This window comes from Polyodon spathula, chromosome 5 (assembly GCF_017654505.1).
Source record: "Polyodon spathula isolate WHYD16114869_AA chromosome 5, ASM1765450v1, whole genome shotgun sequence".
NCBI lineage: Eukaryota > Metazoa > Chordata > Actinopteri > Acipenseriformes > Polyodontidae > Polyodon > Polyodon spathula.
The window spans coordinates 71419848-71439636 of record NC_054538.1 but is presented as its reverse complement, the minus strand read 5'-3'; the positions used below and the strand labels follow the sequence as shown (position 1 = coordinate 71439636).

The 19789-nt window shown below is 36.0% G+C and overlaps 1 protein-coding gene across 1 annotated transcript; it reads left to right on the top strand.

Annotated features, from left to right (window-relative positions):
• The first annotated feature begins 2157 nt into the window (after positions 1–2157).
• On the top strand, positions 2158–16105 carry cenpw (centromere protein W). The gene is made up of 3 exons (XM_041249371.1): positions 2158–2384; positions 13497–13610; positions 15047–16105. The coding sequence occupies exons 1-3, from the start codon at positions 2295–2297 to the stop codon at positions 15071–15073; spliced, it is 231 nt and encodes a 76-aa protein (XP_041105305.1). The 5' UTR covers positions 2158–2294; the 3' UTR covers positions 15074–16105.
• The last annotated feature ends 3684 nt before the right edge of the window (positions 16106–19789 follow it).

Sequence of the window (19789 nt, the reverse complement as noted above, 5' to 3'; positions counted from 1 at the left end):
AATGCATTTATTTATAAAACACTGAGCCGACCCGGCCCGACCCAAGCCAGAGTGCTTGACACAGAATATACACCAAACCTGACCCGAACTCGACACATATAGTCGGGTCCCGTTGGGTAGCCAGGCTTTACATGGGAGAGCCAACTTCGGCCACGGGATCTCAGGCCTCCCCTCTCCGCCAGCCCTCGAGCCCAGACCACAGTATACCTTGTGCACAGGCTCCAGCCCATTCGTCCCGCAACCTTTCTAGACCCCCCTCAAAGGGTAGAAAGAGAGCGAGGAGTGCGGATCAGACGAGGGGCATTGCTGAGTTAAGGGCCAGTGGTGTAAGTGACTATGCAGCTGATGCACAGTTCACACCCTAGTCTCAGTAAGTCACCTTGGATAAAGATGTCTGCTAAATAAACTAACAATAAAGTATCAGAACTCTCCTTTGTGAGCTGGTTGCTCAACCACTGATACACAGATGAGTCCAGTTATACCTTTATAAAAAATAGTTATTAATTCAAGGTAATTGTTCCTACAATGTGACACCCTGTTTTTTTCTTTTATTTAATAAATTAAGAGTGCAAAATACTGCGAGATACTGTTTTTGTACTCCAAGTCTCATCAGGGGAGTACAGTTTACAGATTTCACAAGAGTTTCTTATCTACACAGTACATCATCAGACCATCGTTGACCTCCACAGTTTTATATCATGAGCTGTCATCAGGTTTTAGAATTTCTTATCCAATTAAGTTGATAAAAGCACAGGGAGACACCCATACTTAGAAATCTCGTGTTTTCCAAGCTGAAATGTGGGAAAAAAATAAAATAAATTACTCAAAGTGCAAATGTCTGTCCAGTTTGTGAATTGCTTTTTTAATTTTAAGTTTTAAAGGCTGTATAGTATTTCGACTTCAAATAATGTGATATGATTGAGCTGGATCCAACATCAAACTAAATTTAATTGTTTCCATTTTGGCAGTGGAACTGGCACCTCAAATATTTCCTCTATAGAACAGACACACAGTAGAACTATATGTTTAGCATATGTGTATCCATGCCATGTGTGTCTTAGTGAAGTATGTTACCCTTCTAAGACGACAAAAAACAAATCAACTTCATTGAATCACTATCAATCAAAACACCTAACTGCTGTAACTTTCTTTTCTAGCACTGTTTCAGTTTTTTATGCAAGCTGCAAAATAAGCTCATGTGATAATATAATTACAGGTTGGCATTTGTAAATTTTGAAAGTTAAATTAGCATTTTATTTAAAGTCTGTATTGTTTTATTACATATTTGTTGTTGCAATGTTACTATAATGGATGAAAAGGCTGTACTGTCCAAAAAAAGATTAAACTATCCTAACTGAATACATAAATAAATCAGTGAATTGACCACCGGTGCACGTTACTGCTTTACTTAAGGAAAATAATAATAATAATAATAATAATAATAATAATAATAATAATAATAATAATAATAATAATAATAATACGTGCTGGCATACACCAAGAACGCATAACATTCTTTTATGAAAAAAAAAAAAATAAATAAATGATGAAACGGTTGAGATTTCATCTAGCACATAACCGGAATAAACAATAACGCTGACTTAATCTATTAATATCCATTAAATACTCGCCAATAATTAGTCATGAGTAGGGTTTGCCAGATTTCCAGTGAGAAACCGAATCACTGTTTTTTCTTCAATTCACTTAAGCTGTAGCAACTCTATAGCAGTTAAAATAAGTACGATACTCAAAACACAAAAGGGCATAACTTAAAATGTAACTTGGCTGGTAGAACTTCCTAGATTAGAAATAATAATAAAGCAATAGCCATGGTCCAGGAAGTTAAACAAAATATTATTTTTAAAATACATAATCAGAATTATTAAACAAATAACCCATACCTGTGCTGTCAGCTTACTAAGCATAGTAGTTTTGTGTGAATACTGAATAGAAAATAGCAAAACGCGGAAGACTTAACAATGTTACTGTTTCTGACTGGGACAAAAAAAGAAGCCTGAAAAAGTGGACAGTCGGAATATTCCCTGGTCACCTCATTCTACAGCTGCCAGAACTACAGAATTGTTTCCCGCATATTTATTTAAAAAACGACATATTTGTGTGCCCACAGATGCTGACGTAATGGCAAGCGCCGGCAGGAAGGCGGCAGTTTGAATTGTGTTTACTTGTAGTTTAGGCGTGGAAAGGGAGAGATACACAGTTTAGACAGAGAGTTTTGTATTATTGGCGAATCACATTTTTCTCTCTGTGACGGAAATCTTAATACTTTATAAAAGATGAACAATAAGGTGCCTAGAGGTAACTTGAAATCGATACTGAAGAAAAAGAAACCCCATCTGCGGCTCGCCACAAACACCGATGTATTGGTGAGTGTGTCTTTCATTATGCTATTAACTGTAGTACATTCATCGCTGTACATTTAGTGCGATATGTAAAAGTTACAGCCTGCATTAGCCAGAGAGATCGAACCAAGCAAGCAAAAAAAAAAAAAAAAAAAAAAAAAGTGGTTTATTGTACTCAAGGTTGATATTAACCAAGTAATTAAACTTCCCTTACCCGATTTTTTTTTTTTTTTTCTTACAGGAGTGATAGTGGTACCTTCACGTCGATTGATTTGTGTGTGTTTATTTCTTTGCCACTCGCACCTGTGTGCATTTGATATTTATTACTTCGTTCTCTTCATGGGGTTACTTAAGTTGCATATGCAGTTCGGTTGATTATGACCGTACTAATATTAATGATGGGAACAAAAATAATAACAATAGGTCTAATAATCATAATAGTTATCATAGGAATTAGCTTCCATTTTGCAACGAAGTAAAGAAAGAAACAAAACTATTACTACACAAAGGAAGATTTTAATTTGTGCAGCATAGGTACTCCTGAAGGAGAGTCCACTTCAGGAACTGGCGCGCGTTTTAATTGTGTGCGTGACTCGTACAGTATTTGACCAAAACAATTTACATGTGCTAAAAGCTAAGTATCGTTTCGTAGGGTTGACCCCCTTTTTTAATGCTCACGTTTAACAATATAGTTCCATAAACTGCCACATTTAGGTATACATGTTTTTGTCAGATAATTTAAAAAAGAGCCATTCCATGCTAAGGTGGTGTGGTGTGATCAACAGTGGTGCAAAACTGTATTTTAAAGTCTAGCACCAGAGCCTGCTGATGCTAAATCATCAAGCCCCTCTCTGCTTGTGCTTCAATTGTTTTTTTGTTCCAGTAAATAACCTGTCCTGTAGATGAGTGTGGGTGGGCCATGTGAGTAGCCCAGACCCAATGATAAACTATTACATGTGGTTGCTAAGGAAAAATAAAAAATAAACATGTCTACTGGTGCCATATGAGGTACCTTCGTATTTGAATGCTGTTCTAACATAATCACCTGCAGTACAGGTAGAGGTGTCAGCCTTTTTACTATGTCAAGCCCCTAAGTTCTGTCTGTTCCTCCTAAAAGAATTGTCAGGTTTTTTAGAATGTCCAGTAATTAAACCTTTTGAATAGTCCCCTTCCCGCACAAACTAACCACATCAGAATGTTTACATGCAAGTAGAGGGCAGCAAATAAATTAAAGGGGAGTGCAGTGTAATTAATACATCTCCTATAGAACTATCATTGATTTTTACCTTGGTATATATACTGTAGTGACTGCACATCTAAGTTAAGCTTTAAACTTTTTCATTGACTACATATTTTCACTAGAATTTTGAGGCTGACTAGAATTTTATTTCCAGACTTTTGTGGTTGCTGTTAATACAGCGAGTATCATCAAAGGAATAAACTAGCCAGCTAATTTCTTTTTTCTGTTTGCTTACCAGGATGTGGGAAAATTCACAGTTTAGTTGCTGGGTGACTAAACCTTTTGACAAACCTTTTGCCCAATAGATATTGGGCATAAATAGTTACATGCTGTACTGTAGCTCGTGGAGATCATTTAGAACCGTGAGAGTTGCTGTTTGAATGGCCACCAAAGATTCACAGAGTGTTGGTTGTGTTATAATCACAATTAAGCCATCGTTTCTCTCTAACTATTTAGGTTAACTAAGCAGCGAGACTAGATTAATACCTCCTTTGGTAGGTTAGTAGAACTCGTTAACGAGGAATGCCTTTTTGAGGAACCAACAAAATCGATCAAGTAATTAGCGAGATATTTGAGCTTTTCTTTGCGTATGCATGGCTAGTTTTTTCAGATCTATGAAAGTGCCCCTGCACACTTTGGTCAAATCTTAGAATGTTCCGTCGCTGATCCAGAGTGTATAACTGCTGGACAGAGACCAGCTACGCAGTACCTCTCTTTTACAAAGCAAGGGCAAGAATCTGTAACTTGTTTTTGTAATACTGCATAAGCCTTGTTGCTTTTGCTTGTGGGATTTAGTCTAAAAAGTAAAGTTGTTTCCTAACTGCATTATTTGACAGGACGTTACTTCCTGCTTTATTGATTGTGGTCTAGACTGGAGACAGACACACAAGATGGCAACTGTTGTTGCATAGAACGGTAGGTTTTATTTAACCCAAAATAAATTCTATTTTATTGATTAATGATGTGTCGCAGTCCTTAGTAAATACCCACGCTTACACAAGCTATGTATATATATTTACATAAGATCTCAGACTAGCCGTTGGTTGTACATCAAATTAAAAATCCAGTGTTGTGTTGCAAGTCCACTCATTTCAGAACCTCATTCAACAACAGCTTGTATTATTTGAAATCCAGCAATTTCAGTGGCAGTTTTCATAGTTCAAAACACAAATTGCAATACTGAGGTAAGCATATTGTAGCGTGCACGGGGGTAGGCAGCAGCAGGGCTGGTAGGTGACGAAATCACATGAAGACATAAGCCCAATATACGCTCCTTGCAAAGGCCGACTCTTGTACAGCGGTATCAGCACTATGGTTTAGTGCGAGAGGTCCCGGTTTCACACCCGCCCTCTGCCTGTGTGTGGATTTCCAAAATTATACACATCATTCTAATTAAAAAACAACATTTTGAAGATGGAATACTGACAGCAGGGACGGGCGTTAAAACACCATGCACACACAATATGCGATGTGGGATAAGGGCCTCGTCCCTATACTGTAGCATTTTGCTTCCTGTTGCTTGCTATCGGGAATGAGGTAATAATAGACACAGTAGGTGTGTGTGTGTCTATATATATATATATATATATATATATGTGTGTGTGTGTGTGTGTCTGTGTAAAAGACAAGCGACCCCTTTTTTTGTCACCAGCTACCCAATTTTGTTTAAGAAAACTCGATGTCCCGTACAGTTCAACAGCGATCATTAGCAAATAATAATAAAAAAATAAGTTTAATCAAACATTAGGTAGTCAAATGCTAGCGATGCAAATATAGTGCCACATAGTAGTACAACTGTTGAAACTTAAATTGACAGCACAGAGGCAAATGGGAACGCAACTTATTTCAATTATACAGTAGTATGCAAAAAAGAAAAAGCCTGTTCAGTACTGTTCATTGACAGTAAGAGCTGACAAAGCCGAAAAAGACGGGAAATTTCATGTAAGACCGCCACTGCGTTCTTACTTCACCGGTGTTCTGACAAGGCTTTCCAGCACACTGCTTAACTGGTACAGTAGGGGGGTTCACTTCAGACAACATAGGTAGTCACCACCACTGGGCAGGTCAGTGGGTTGCTGAGGATTCAAAAGTTCTCTGAAACAGCCCAATAAAGTAGATATCGTTTCAAAGTTTTGAAGAGTCACTGTCCTTTTTGATTAAAACCAAAACTGTAGTAACACTGTTGACTCTGACGTTTGTGTAATCTTTTACTTTTTGTAAGTATTCCAGTGAAATTGTGTACTGTTAACAACATTACACAACTATGTGTAATTTCCAATACAAAGATGACCATTATGTGTCCATTTCTGCTTAACCAAAAAAAAAAAAAAAATACTGTAAACATTAATCTCCAGTTAGAAATCAAGAAAACAGACCCAATGATTGACACTATTGTATTGTCCTTTCAATGATCTCTTTACTATGCTGCACATACATCATATTTATTTTCTAGCATATTTAACACAAGTATGGCTTTTGTCAACAAAATAAATAAAAATAGCTGAAAGGGCTGAAAACAAAAGTTACTGTTAGAAATGTTTGCATAGTTGAAAAAAGAAGTACAGAAGAAATACTTTCCCACTTGAGATGTCTTCACATTCTAATTGTTTTGATTATCTTTCACATGTCAATAGTTTGTCACAAAGAACAGTGATCTTTCTTAACTTTTAAAGCAGTGATTTACAACCCTGGTCATGGGGACCCCTTGTGTGTGCTGGTTTTTGTTCCAACTGAGCTTTCAGCTACTTAAATAAAGACTCAGTTGAACTACAAATCTGGTTAATCACATTTTTAATCATTCTTCAGCTTATAAAAAGTTGGAGATTTCAAGTTCTATTTCATACATAACTTGAAATCTCCATCTCTATCATTCAACAGCTTTGATTAGGCCAATTAGTTTAATTGGTTTAACTTAAAGAAATTGAGTAGGAGAAAAAGTAACAGTAGACACAGGGGGCTCTCCAGGACCAGGATTGAGAACCACTGATCTAAGGCATTATTAGGCTGTTTAAGAGAACTTTTGAATCCTCAGCAACCTACTGACCTGCCCAGCGGTGGTGACTACCTGTGTTGTCTGCAGTGAACCCACCTACTGTACAAGTTAAGCAGTGTGTGCTGGAAAGCCTGGCTGAAGTAAGAGCGCAGTGGTGTTCTTGCCTGACAATTTCCCATCTTTTTTGGCTTTATCAGCTCTTACTGTCACTTAAAACGTTTTTTTTAAAAACTTAAGTTTTTTGGTTTTAATAATCTGTAAATTTCAGGGAGTTCAAACATAAAATCCTTACAATGTTACTTTTAGCAGTCTACTTGAAAATGTTACTCATTAAAGTAGGCTTACAGTATATTTCATTTCCATTAACAATTGTCAACAGTATGTTGCAGTTATATTTACAGTTTTCCCACTTGGAGCAATGATGATAAATAAAAAAAAGAAAAAAATGTTAAGACAAATTCATACAGCTTTTTTTTTTTTGTCTAAAATAACTCTAATTAAACCAATAAGACAGAGCAAGTTCTTTAGTGCTGCTTCAGCTGGAGATGGGCATAAAAGGAAGACCATTCTTTGTGGTACAATAGTCTGTATTTAGTCTGCATTACAGAGAGCATTTGTTTGAGAATCTTTATTTTATTATTAGACTTTCTTAACTTTTGTACTAAAGTTAGAAACACAAACCTTAATCAAAGTATGCTTGCTTGGATTGGAGTGCAGACTTCGGAGTTCACTTTAAAACATATTTGTCTGAGGTCAACTACAGTAGATTTTGTGCCTGGGGGCTGTTGTAAACAGACTACAGTGTGTTAGAAATTCAAGCTCAAAAGCAGACCCCACATTTTATAGACCTTACAAGTCTGCAGATGTGATTTCACATTTCCAAGTGTTTACAATGTTAAAAAAAAGACAAAGAAGGAAGCATTGGGTGAAGAGGTTGCTTTGTTCCTAAATGAATTGTGAGTGGCTGTGCTCAATCAGCGTGTGATGGTTGATTGAGTACGTAAATAATCGGTTTGCATCCTTTTGAGAGGCACTAGTAGTATTTCTTGCATTGAATATCCTTTTCTAGGAACGAACAATATATTGCAGTGCTAAACATGGAGATCATCAAGGATATATTTTGCACTGAAATCAATTACATTTCCAGACAAGCTCATTTGTGCCTTAAAACAAAAAAAGACTACAACCACTTGATTTGAGATATATTTAGTTTTGAAGTTGTTTATCATTCTTAATTACATAATCACTAGCAGACAACAATTGTTTAATTATCTGGCCTGTATTTAGACTGAAAGAGGTCATGGTGTCATTTTTAAGAAAAATAAACAGCATTAATGGTAATGACTGGCTTCAGCAATTCACCACACAGTAACTTAGCAGTTGAGTATTGAGAAGCCAACCCACTTTTGTTCCTTCTCTTGACAGGTGACTCTGTTTAAAACCATTTCTGTGTGTGTGTGTGTGTGTGTGTGTGTGTGTGTGTGTGTGTGTGTATGTTTCTAAACTGAGGCAGCTACAGTACGTGCTTCTGGCACTATAATGTTGTCCACTAAAGTGTGCTTGTCTTACTGTGGTTTGATACTACTATAAGTCTTTGAAACTGATAGGTTAGGATATTTTGTCACTGTATGCCAGTGACAAATTAAAATTTAAAGTATTTTTAAATTGTTTAGAAAGATACCGTACTGCTGTGTGGAGGCTCTGATTTTGATTAGAATAGTTTCTTACAGTCATATTTGTATTCTGTTTAGTGCTTTACAGTATATTTGCAGATGCATGAGAAGTATTATGCAGGGCTAGAAGTTAACTTTAAGACAGTAGTGAGACTTTTCTACCTGCCTGGAAAGTAGGTAGCAAAATGGTCTTATTCAGTAATGGTTTATTCAACCATATATTCAATGTATTTTATTTTATCCTTCAAGAATGCAACCATAATTGTCATCTAAGCATTTGATGTGCCATCGGTACGGTTAACCAGGTTAGGTACAGGAGAAGTACATGAGGTAGTGATAATCTATTATAAAAAGAATAGAACATAGATAAATTAATCCACCTCAAGATTGTATTTCGTCTATAAAACAAGGAAGCCGTTACTTGGATCACGGTAGTGTTATAGCTGTTTGCACCTGTTTTTGCCTATTTTTTTGTATTCGATAAAGTAGTGATTATATATATACCTGCTATGTGTTTATTTTTTAGTGTGGTTGAAAACTGTGTTAAGATTATAGCAAAACTGGAGCTGACAGTCTCCTAGCATTTTATAGACACTAAATAAACTTAAAATCCAGTTGTTAAATTAATATTTGTCTGTAAAACAAACTTAATTCCTTGAAATTGTATCCACGTTGTGATTTGTGACAGAAGTGCACTGTCCAATACGATTTGTATTGTGGGCCTTGCGTGTGTCTACACAGGGCGGACCAAACCTCAGCCATCTGCAAATGCCTTGTGTTATGGTTGCTTCAGGGCACGGCATGTGAACTTTGTATGAACAATAGTGTGTGAAAAAGATGAAAATATTGTTGCTGTATCAGTACAGACTGCGTTTTTAAATGGCAGGTTTTTAAAGCAATATGCAAGCTCTGTTCCTATGAACATTTGTGAATTGTAATTTTGTAGGAAATGTAGTTATAGGCCTACCAACTTGGGGCCAGTGTATTATTGAAACTGTGGTTATGTATGAACAAACTGTGCCCTCTTTTAATGACACCCCATTAAATGAGCTTCATTCTCCAAAACCTGCGTGAAGGTGGATCTATTGAGTTTCTGTAAACTTGCGTGTACACATCTCTTTAAAAATGTTAATGTGTTGAAGCCTGCTGAGTAATAGAGACAACCAAACCAGACTACTGTAGTCTGGTTTATCTGTGTTCTTCACAAATAGACTCATTACAAACTGTTCCGGATATTATATTTGGTTCATGCTGTTGCACGGTGCAACAATAACCAAAGTGTCATACAAGAGATTCCAGTTGAGATCTGTACTGTACTGGGGGGGTTGAAGGGTAAAGGGTTGTCACGTACTGTATTGTATACTTCATTTCCACATGTGGCGTAAATTGAAGTACAGTGAGGTTTGTTTTACATAGATATAAAAAACACCACTGGATTTTCACTAAATGTCCCACAATACATGGTACTGCACTAACATTTGCTGGAGCAATACATGAAACACGAGTAATAACCAACAGCATGTGTTTTGTTAGGGCATGCAGGCTGTGTGTTTGTGTATGCCTGTTACTGTAGTACTAGCACCAACACATTTTATCAAAAAAACGGTTTGAAAACCGAAAAAGAAAACGGCCCTAGCATCTGAACACCGATAAAGTATGAAGCTGCAGTTGTGCCAAGTTTTGTCATAACTTTTGATTTTATGATAATTAATTTTAATGTATTTTAAAGGATGTTAATATGTACATGCAGAAAAGCGCATGATGAGCTGTCACTGGCTTAGTGTACCACTTTCGCTTAAATATTCTTTTTTTTTAAGTTGGATTCTACATCTACACGTGGAGGTTGTGTTTGAAGTTGCCACTCTCCCATGTGGCAGGAACTTCCTCTTTCCTCCCGCTTCTTCCTGAGAAACAAACTGCTTATGCACTTCTGAATTTAGCCACTAGGATTTTTAAAGGGGTAAGCACCAATGTCCTTACATTCAGACAAAGGGAAAGAAAAACACCCTGTAGGGTGTTGAGTGGAAATGTACAACAATCTGAATTAATAATTGCATTTGTTAAGACAGAATAATGTGCTTTTGTGTGAAGAGGGGTGCTTACTTTCCCTGAATTGTTTGGCCGGTGCCACAATGTCACTCTATAGCAGCTCAACACATTGATTATTCGTCTTTGATGCTTGGTAAAATAATTAAGTTATCAAGTCATACTTTCTGATTCCCCCAGACAAAGTTTGTTTTATTCCAAGCCAAGTATTTTAACAAGGGGATGTTGGGCACTATTTAAGTACAGTCTTAAAAAGTTGCTTGTTTTGGCTAGATATCAAGAGCTGTATTCATGTAGAGCACATGGTACCCTGTAATCAGAAAACATCAGTGGTTATTGGATTTATGGCAGGTCAGAATAACAATACTGTACATTGTTGTAGGCAATGATTGTCTTACAGAAGTGGGCAAGAGCTATGATGTTACCAGTTACTCAATATGATTGTAAGTATCTTTTTCTCTCCCATTAAGTACTCGCCTAAGCAGGTTGTAGGACTTTTTTTGTTCAATGTTTTTTTTTATATATATATATATATATATATATATATATATATATATATATATATATATATATATATATATATATATATAATATATATATATATATATTATATATCACACACACAATCACCTCCAGAATTATTGGCACCTTTGATAAAGATGAGCAAAAAAGGCTGTATAAAATAAACAATACAGGTAATGAGATATATTTTACACTCAAACATATGGGAAAACTATTTTTATACTAATACAATTGCTCAAAGAAAGTTTATTTAACAAGTATTTTTTTTCTCAAAAAGATAGGTCTCAAAATGATTTGCACCCCTAAAGATTCTTAGAAATAAAATCAAATCTGCATTAACATTCTACTTTAAGTACATCTCAGTCTTAAGGAATGGTATTGTGGCCTTCCATGGCTTCCTGTTTCACTGGGGTATAAAAATGAGGTAACATGCATGTAAAATCCATTTGTCATCCATCACCATGGGGAAAGGCAAAGAACTCACAAATGAAAGAAACAAGTGGTTGTAGACCTTCATAAATCGGACAATGGGTACAAAAAAATAGCTGAAACCCTAAATATACCATTTGTCACTATTAGGTCAATAATTAAGAAGTTCAAAACCAGTGGAACAGTGGTAAATCTGCCTGGTAGAGGACGCAAGTGCATCTTGCCCCACGCACAGTGAGGAAGGCAAAGAAGAATCCAAGGGCCACAGTTGGAGAATTACAGAACTTGGTTGCATCTTGGGATCACCAAGTCTACAGTTGGACGCCACCTCCATGCCAATAGCCTATTTGGAAGGGTTGCCAGAAAAAAGCCTTTATTGAGAGCAACCAACGAATGTAAGTGCCTGGAGTTTGCTAAACGGCATTGGCACTTGGATTGGAACCAGTTGCTATGGTCAGATGAGATGACAATAGAGATCCTTGGCCACGCACATCAGCGGTGGGTTTGGATTCGAAAGAAGGATGCGTATGCAGAAAAGAACCTCATACCTACTGTAAAATATGGTGGTGGATCTTTGATGTTACAGGGCTGTTTTTCTTCCACTGGTCCTGGGGCCCTTGTTAAGGTCAATGGCATCATGAACTCTACCAAGTACCAGGCCATCTTAGCCAAAAACCTGATTTTCTCTGCCAGGAGGCTGAAACTTGGCCGCAAGTGGATCTTCTAGCAAGACAATGACCCCAAACACACATCAAAATCCACAAAGAAATGGTTAATTGACCACAAAATCAACATTTTACAATGGCCATCTCAGTCTCCGGACTTGAATCCCACTGAAAACTTGTGGTTTGAATTGAAGAGGGCAGTCTATAAGCGCAGACCAAAGGATATTAAAGATCTAGAAAGATTCTGTAGGGAGGAATGGTCTAAGATCCCTTCCAAAGTGTTCTCAGTACCGTTATCCTTGCAAGGGGAGGGTGCACAAAGTACTGAAAACAAGGGTGCCAATAATTGTGACACTTTAATTTCTCTTGGAAATGTGTTATTTTGGTTGATTCCCTTGAATCATTAATAAAGTACAATATATTCCACATGTTGTAAAATTACAATATAGCTCATTACCTGTGTTTATTTTATACAGCCTTTTTTGCTCATCTTTATCAAGGTTGCCAATAATTTTGTTCAGGTTGATTGGTCACTCTAAATTGCCGTGTGCGTGTGCGCCCATGTGCCCTGCGATGGACTGGCGTCCCATCCAGGGTGTAGTCCTACCTTGCGCCCTGTGTCTGGGACTGTTTGGCATTTATTAAATGGGAATCAGAGTTAGTGCAAATTAAATAAAATATGTGTATTGTTAATGGTAGGGTCTGGAATATGGCAAATATCTATGTGTTTTCAAATAAAATGCACGTCTCTTTGCCTTACTGAAACAGTATGTTTATAGTGTTGTTAAGTGGCTATAGTTTTTCCAGTGTGGCTAAAAAATATTAAGTTACTTTAGCCACAGTGGCTAACTAAATGAAAGTCTTAGAGGGAAAGTAGTTCTAATAATAAAGATCTGCAGTGGTGTTAGTTGTTACAGAGCTGTGTATCAGGGGCAACCAATCCATTGAAGAGTATTGAGAGCTAGAAATTTCTCAAACAAATAATTCTAGGAAATCTCTTTTGCTTTTGTGGTTACAAGAAATAAATGTCTACAATTATATATTTCAGCAATTTTTGTTTAGCAAAACTCCAAAAATGCTGATTCAAAAGTATTCATACCCTGACAAGAAATTTGTAATTAATAGCTAGCTGAGGCACTTTTAGCAGCAATAATCTATTTTTAAATTATTAGGATATTAGGATTCAAAAGCTGCTGAGCTTCTACTGAGCAAATGAACACTTTAGTTTTATTTTTGTAGTAAAGCACACAAAATCTCACGACGACTCCACAACTACATTGCCTACTAATCCGGTGGTGACCCATTTCCCTTAGCCACCAGTTCCTTTTTATATAGGAAACAATTTAACATAATTGGGCCTCTCTGACGAGTAGTGGCCACAAGTGACATGGTGATACAGAAATCAAAGAGCTTTCTTGGCATTCTTGTGCTGTTTGTCCTCCTCTGCTCTGACTGAGAGCGCTATCAGCTGATTCAGATTAGAGACTGATATGCAGCGCTTGCCACAGTACAGGGCCAATGTACAGCATATTTTATTCTCTCTTCTTGTCTTCTTTTTTTTTTTTTAAGGTGCACTTAAGCCTCTTGCTGTTCCTGCATCGATTGGCAGAAGAATCCAGAGCGAAAGCTTTTGAAAGCAGGAGCTCGACCATTAAACCAGATCACGTGTTGAAAGTAGCAAAGGTAACTTTTTTCCAACTGTATTTGTAAATCCTTTTGTGGAGGTTGTGTACTGTCTTTGGAAATCGTTCAGAATAATATCAACATTTTTTTCACAACAGAATACCTCATAGAATATAATAATTACAAAAACAATTTCTGATGTTCTTTTGAAGGTTACTGTGTATATAAATGTATGTGTGTGTATATATATATATAAAATGTGTGTGTGTGTGTGTGTGTGTGTGTGTGGTGTATGTGTGTATATATATATATATATATATATATATATATATATATATATATATATATATATATGTAATTCTATCATTGTATTTGAGAAATAGGTTGACATGTGATGAGTGATGCAAACAAAAAGAAAACTAGACACTTGACTCTAGCATCCAAGGTAATTTTGATGTGGGATTCACAAATAGTTATTGGTACCTATTATTGTTGCTATTAGCATAGCACAATAAAGCAACGCTGAATAGATGAATGATAACCTTTACTTGATGCTCATTAGTCAGTGGAAAAATTATCAATTTTTAATTAATGGCATCAAAGGCAGTACACAGTACGAGCTATACAATTCTGATTAGTCATGATATATCTTTTTACATCTTCAGCCTTTCCATACCACATAGGTTATATCACAGACATTTCCCAGATTTTCTGCCTGTGGTTTTTATACAGTTATTGAAGTGAATGTTCATGCTTATTGTGTGAGGCCTTATTTGGGATGTGTGTGTTGGTCAACGATTACAACATGGTGTAGTTATGCAGGTCTTGAGTTTTATTTTTATTTTTTTCTTTCCATGATAGCAAGCCTTCAGTCTTGGACCAATATTATTATTATATACAGACCACTTGGCTATTGCGTCTGTTAATCTTGGGGGGGGGGGGGGGGGGGGGGGGGGGGGGGGGGGGTTGGGTTTATTTTGTGGTGTGGTGGTGTTATTTAAAATTAATATTTGGTGTGTATGGGTGTTTTAGGTTGGCAGGGAAGGATTCATTGTCTTCCCTGCCAAAGTACTTCATGTGCCTAGTCCCGATTTTTGAATGATTTATTTATCAAGCAGTCGAGTCCATGCTCAGCTGCATAAAAGCAGCAAAAACCTCTGTCTGGGTTGGGTATTCAGAGGTGGAATGAGAGAGCGAGAAAGTAAAAAAATTGCTACTCGTGCTGGCTTTAAACCAGCACGATACTTGTTGGTTCAGTTTCTGTTTTGGCCACTATGCTGTTTTTGTGTTAAGTGTTTCTGTTTTGTTTATATATTTTATTTTGTTTAATACACGCACACCAGCGCTTCATACCTCACAGTGTCGTTGTCCATCTCTTCCTGATCTGACATCACCAGAAAACCATGTGTGACATGCAGTTATTTCAATAGAGTGATACTGTAGGATAGAGTGCATCTGTACTATATTTAACCCAAACGCCTCTGTTTTTGTTTTAGGGTGTTCTGAGGAGAGCCAGAGGATGAGGAAAACCTTCCTGGGAGGGTTTGGAGGTTCAGATAAACTCACACTGTGCCATTGTCTATTCAAGTAATATCTGATATGGCATTTAAAACTCTTAAAATGTTCTTCTAGTGTTATTGTTTTTCTTCTCCAATAGATTGATTTGACTGTGGTGCACAGCCACTGTACTTAACTGTACTTGTGTCTGTTGTCAGCAATGAGACTACAGGATTTTGTCTGGCTATCTGATATGTTCTGCAGTGTTCAGTTAATTTAAAACTGTTCCTAATTCTCCTTTGACTTAAATTCTGTAAAATGAGTCCTTGTTTAGAACTGCCTGTTTTACTTGTTTCACATTGGGTTAACTAGTATATTCCTGCTATTAATAAATTAAATAATTTTGATATCTGACCTAGTTGCATAATATTTAACATTGTGCTAAATGTACAAATAAGTTCCTTTTTTTAAATAGAAAAATGTATTCTGTTCATGGTGACCTCAAAGCTACATCTCTGGAGAACCATACAACTTCAGTAGTAAGAATTTGTCAGCAGCATTTTAAATAGTTTATTCTGTTAAGTCTACAATTTATTGTTATTATTATTTTTTTTTTTATCAAAACACATTTTTTGATTTACATTAGCCTTAAAATTAGAAATTACATTTAACAAGCAACTTGCAACTAAACTACTGTTTGATATGCTGCATGATTAAATCAATGCAACAGTTCTGTTTTTAAACAGCAGGTGGCAATAATTCTGAGGCTGTCAAACTAAATTGTGTAATGCTAGAAATGCATATCCTAGTGCTGTATACTCTGTTGTCCTATTCAGGAAACCATTGTTTTGTAATACTTAGTTTTGCTTTATGTAAACCTTCCTTGTATGAGAAAAGCTGTACTGAAAGTTAAAATCTCTTATTGGAGTTTCTACTGATTCATTTGTATTTAAGTGCAACAGTCTGCTTTTGTTTTTTTTTCAACATACCAGTAATACAGCTCTAGTTGAAGAACTGTAAACATTTATTGGCCTGGAAGCAATAAACCAAAACCAAAAGTTTTCTTCCTCCTTTGCCATTCATTCTTTTATGTGTTTTTATATATCCTTGTAATGCCTTTAGAAATACAAAATATATTAAGTAAAGTGGAACCCCTCATGTTACTATTAAGACTACCAAAGGGTCTGAGTAAATGGGAGATATTCCTTCTGCTGTTGTGCATCTGTAATTATATAGTCCAAGTGCCAAATGGTAAAAGGGGCCAAAATCTGGGTTTGTGTGACCCATCCCACGTAGAATCATTCTCCATGTGTGATGTGTTAGGGGGCCTCTAAAGGTTCTTGGAAAGCTATGTTGCTGGACTCGGAGTGGCCACTTCCTGTGAATATAATATTTTAAAATAGTGGAGCTGATCGCACCTCTGTGTTTTTTCAGGTAACTTTGCCACATTGGGAGACGTGTTAATTACCCCAGTGCTAGCTGATCAAACGGTGTTAATAAATACAAAACTCCATCATGTTTCTCTTCCGATATGATGTTGCTGACTTTTAAGCAGTATCTTGGAATCGGTGAAAGAAACTGTCTTTCAGAACTTTTATCATAATCCGCTGTGGAGTTTCAAATTATATATCTCTATCAATCAATCATTCAATCATTATTTCATATAGTGCTTTTCATAGTGGACCACCATCACAAAGCACTTTACAAGATGCAGTAGCAAGAAAATCTGTCATACTTTAAATACAGAAATATATCATAAATAGAGAAATGCATAATACATGATATACAGTAAAAAAAAAAAAAAAAAAACATTAAATACAGTGGAAAGTGCATAATGCATGATAGTAACATAATACATGAATTAGTAGCAGCAACACAACAGCTAATAGCAGATATCAGGCTGGAAAGTAAGAGAGAACAGGTGGGTCTTCAGAGTTGATTTAAAGCGAGCGTTGGTGGGAACATCACGCACTAAAGCTGGGAAAGAGTTCCAAATAATTGGAGCCATAAAGCTAAATAAACATTCTTCAAAAATAAATAATACATGGATGAAGGCTATATTTGCAACCTGAGCCATTTGGGGAAAAAAAAGACATAATACAGTAGTGATGTCAAAAAGTGATAATTCCTCTAGAGGAAAATATACTTGAACTTTGACCCATCGACTCCTTGAGACCACCACTTTCAACCGAAACACAAAATGTCTCGTTTTCAGTCACTCTACAACACCCACAATACAGAAATGTTCATTAATGATCAAAAAAATGGAATATGTGTGTGTGTGTGTGTGTGTGTGTGTGTGTGTATATATATATATACACACACACACACTTACACACTTTTTAAATTCTGTATTGCTTATTTTTATACTCAAAGTCACATTCTACTAAACAAAACGTGCATGTGTAAATGTCAAACTGCAGGTGATATATCTGTATATCTCTGGTTTTGGAATTGTGTTGAATTTGAATTGTAACTGCTTTTTGAGTACTACTGTGTATTTCAGATAAGTAACTGCTGAGCTCATCAGTGTCGGGTAACTTTATAGGAACTTTTAAAAGTTACAGATTGTCTACACTTCTATTTTTTCAATTTTATTTATGCGTATGTCTACAAACTTACAATCTTTTGAGGAGTGTCCAATAATTGCCATTTTAGTGACTCAAATTCAAAGCTTGTGTCCAATGAATTTCCAAGTTCCACTCAAAACGTTCTTATAAGGAAACATTTTACTTTTTTTTACCTGCAAATACAGCTATACATATACATAAAATAATATATTTTGTGTTTAGTTTAGAACTTGAAAAACTGTTCAGTAATTGTATTCAATTTAATTAATACCTTACTGAAAATGCCTTCAAGGTAAGTATTAGTATAGCCCTAATTTTATACACGTTTTGATTTAAATGGCAGACTTTTGGACTATGAATTAGCAATACATCAGAATAAACTAGAAACAAAGATTGTGATGACAGCTTTTAACTAAATTTCCTGCTTTTTTCATGGTACTCTTAAAATTAGCAGACATCCTAAAGAAAGGGAAACATAATGGCGTATTGGATGAACACCGTTCCATCAGCTTGCACTGGGGTAACTGTAACTGTATGCCGATATCAGCTTTGTGAAGTTATAAGGGGAAAAAACAATGAGGTGTGCTCGGCTCTGCAATTCTGAAAAACCTCTTCATAGCAAGTGTCTACTTTCAAAGTCTGGCAACATGGCATCCTATGGACCTCTAGAGGTCCTCTGACTCATTACGCAAGCCAGATTTTCTACATGTGGTAGATCATAAAATCACATTTGGCATTTGAAATTCCAATGTCTGTTATCACACATCAAATTCAGATACAGTACTAGCAGTTTGCAATAAATGTTGGACATTCTCTAAGGCCTTCACCCAAAAAAACCCACATTGGATTGGAATATAATCATAGAACCCCATGTGTAGTGTTTATTATAATAAATCTAGTGTTTGAAGACAATGTACATATCCTCTTACAACCAAAGATGCCTATGGAGAACATTTTGTAGTATAATAGTAGCAGATTTATTGGCCCAAAGGCAATTTAAACAAGGTATATGCTGTAAGTAACATACATAACCCCCACCAAGGATATAAATCCAATCTGGTTTCAATACAGAAAAAAAAAAAGTTGATCGTGCTTATGTACTATTCAACCCATAGCAAATGCTAATGCTTAGCTCCCTCAAAGTCAACAAGGAAGTGATAGAACTGATATCTTCATGTTTGAGCAAAGCATTTGATGTGTGTGAAATCAGACAGGTAAAGATTTGATTATTTGTGGTTATATGCACAAAACAATGCTTTTACCACTTAGTGATTACCATTTTGTCACAGAAATAAATAAATAAATATATTTGTGTGTGTGACGGTTTTATCTACTCTTTAGAGTTTTGTCTAAAGTCACTAGTTTATAAACAGCCACATTAGTATAAAGTGACCAGCCATGTAACTGATGCCTACAAAGAGGCTGAGTTAATTAAGGGATAAACAAAATAATCCATTATTTTCAATGAGAAACTGGATAACACAGATTCAGCACTCCTCTTTATTACATTAGTTAAGTTAGAAATTATGTAATTGAACTGGCTAGTTGGGTATATAAAATGATGCTTGTATCTATAACATTTCACATGGAGTACATACAGCAGGGGCCAATTGAATTGCATATAACACCATGAAGTGTAATGCTTATGTAGGCAATTTACCTGGGAAAGCTACCAGATTCAGATTCCCTTTTGCTGACAAAACTGACTTTTTAAAAAAAACATTTTATCCAACATAGAAGTTTATGAACATTCTTATTTTTAGAAATTGAAAAACATTTAAGACAGACACCATCTGGTCCCTTTTGCACAAGGATAGACTCTTGTAGATCTTGAAATGAGGTACTGGTTCCAAAATAAAGATAAAGTACATTTGTTTATATATTTATGGATCTGTGTTCATTCTTCGAGTGTCCAATAACTGCAGATTTTTTTTTTCTTTTCTACAGAGCCCTCTGTTATTTGTAGTACCAATTTGCAAAAATAATGCTGTGTACCCTCTTTGGCTGTCTCAAGAGAATATAGAAGGAGGTGAGATCTTGAGCCGACAAGTGTAACAGCTTATACTAATTTCTAAGTAGGAGCAAAGAAACATTTTATTAGGATTTCATCCAACAATAGAAAATCTGGGTTTACGCAACATTCAAATTGAAAACTTTGTAAAAAATGACCAG

What these genes read in the sequence shown, in the direction of transcription:
- cenpw (XM_041249371.1), top strand. Translation starts at nt 2,295, where the DNA reads ATGAACAATAAGGTGCCTAGAGGTAACTTGAAATCGATACTGAAGAAA. An exon ending in CCACAAACACCGATGTATTG is followed by an intron (nt 2,385 to 13,496) that starts GTGAGTGTGTCT and finishes TTTTTTTTTAAG; the next exon opens with GTGCACTTAAGCCTCTTGCT. An exon ending in ACGTGTTGAAAGTAGCAAAG is followed by an intron (nt 13,611 to 15,046) that starts GTAACTTTTTTC and finishes TTTTTGTTTTAG; the next exon opens with GGTGTTCTGAGGAGAGCCAG.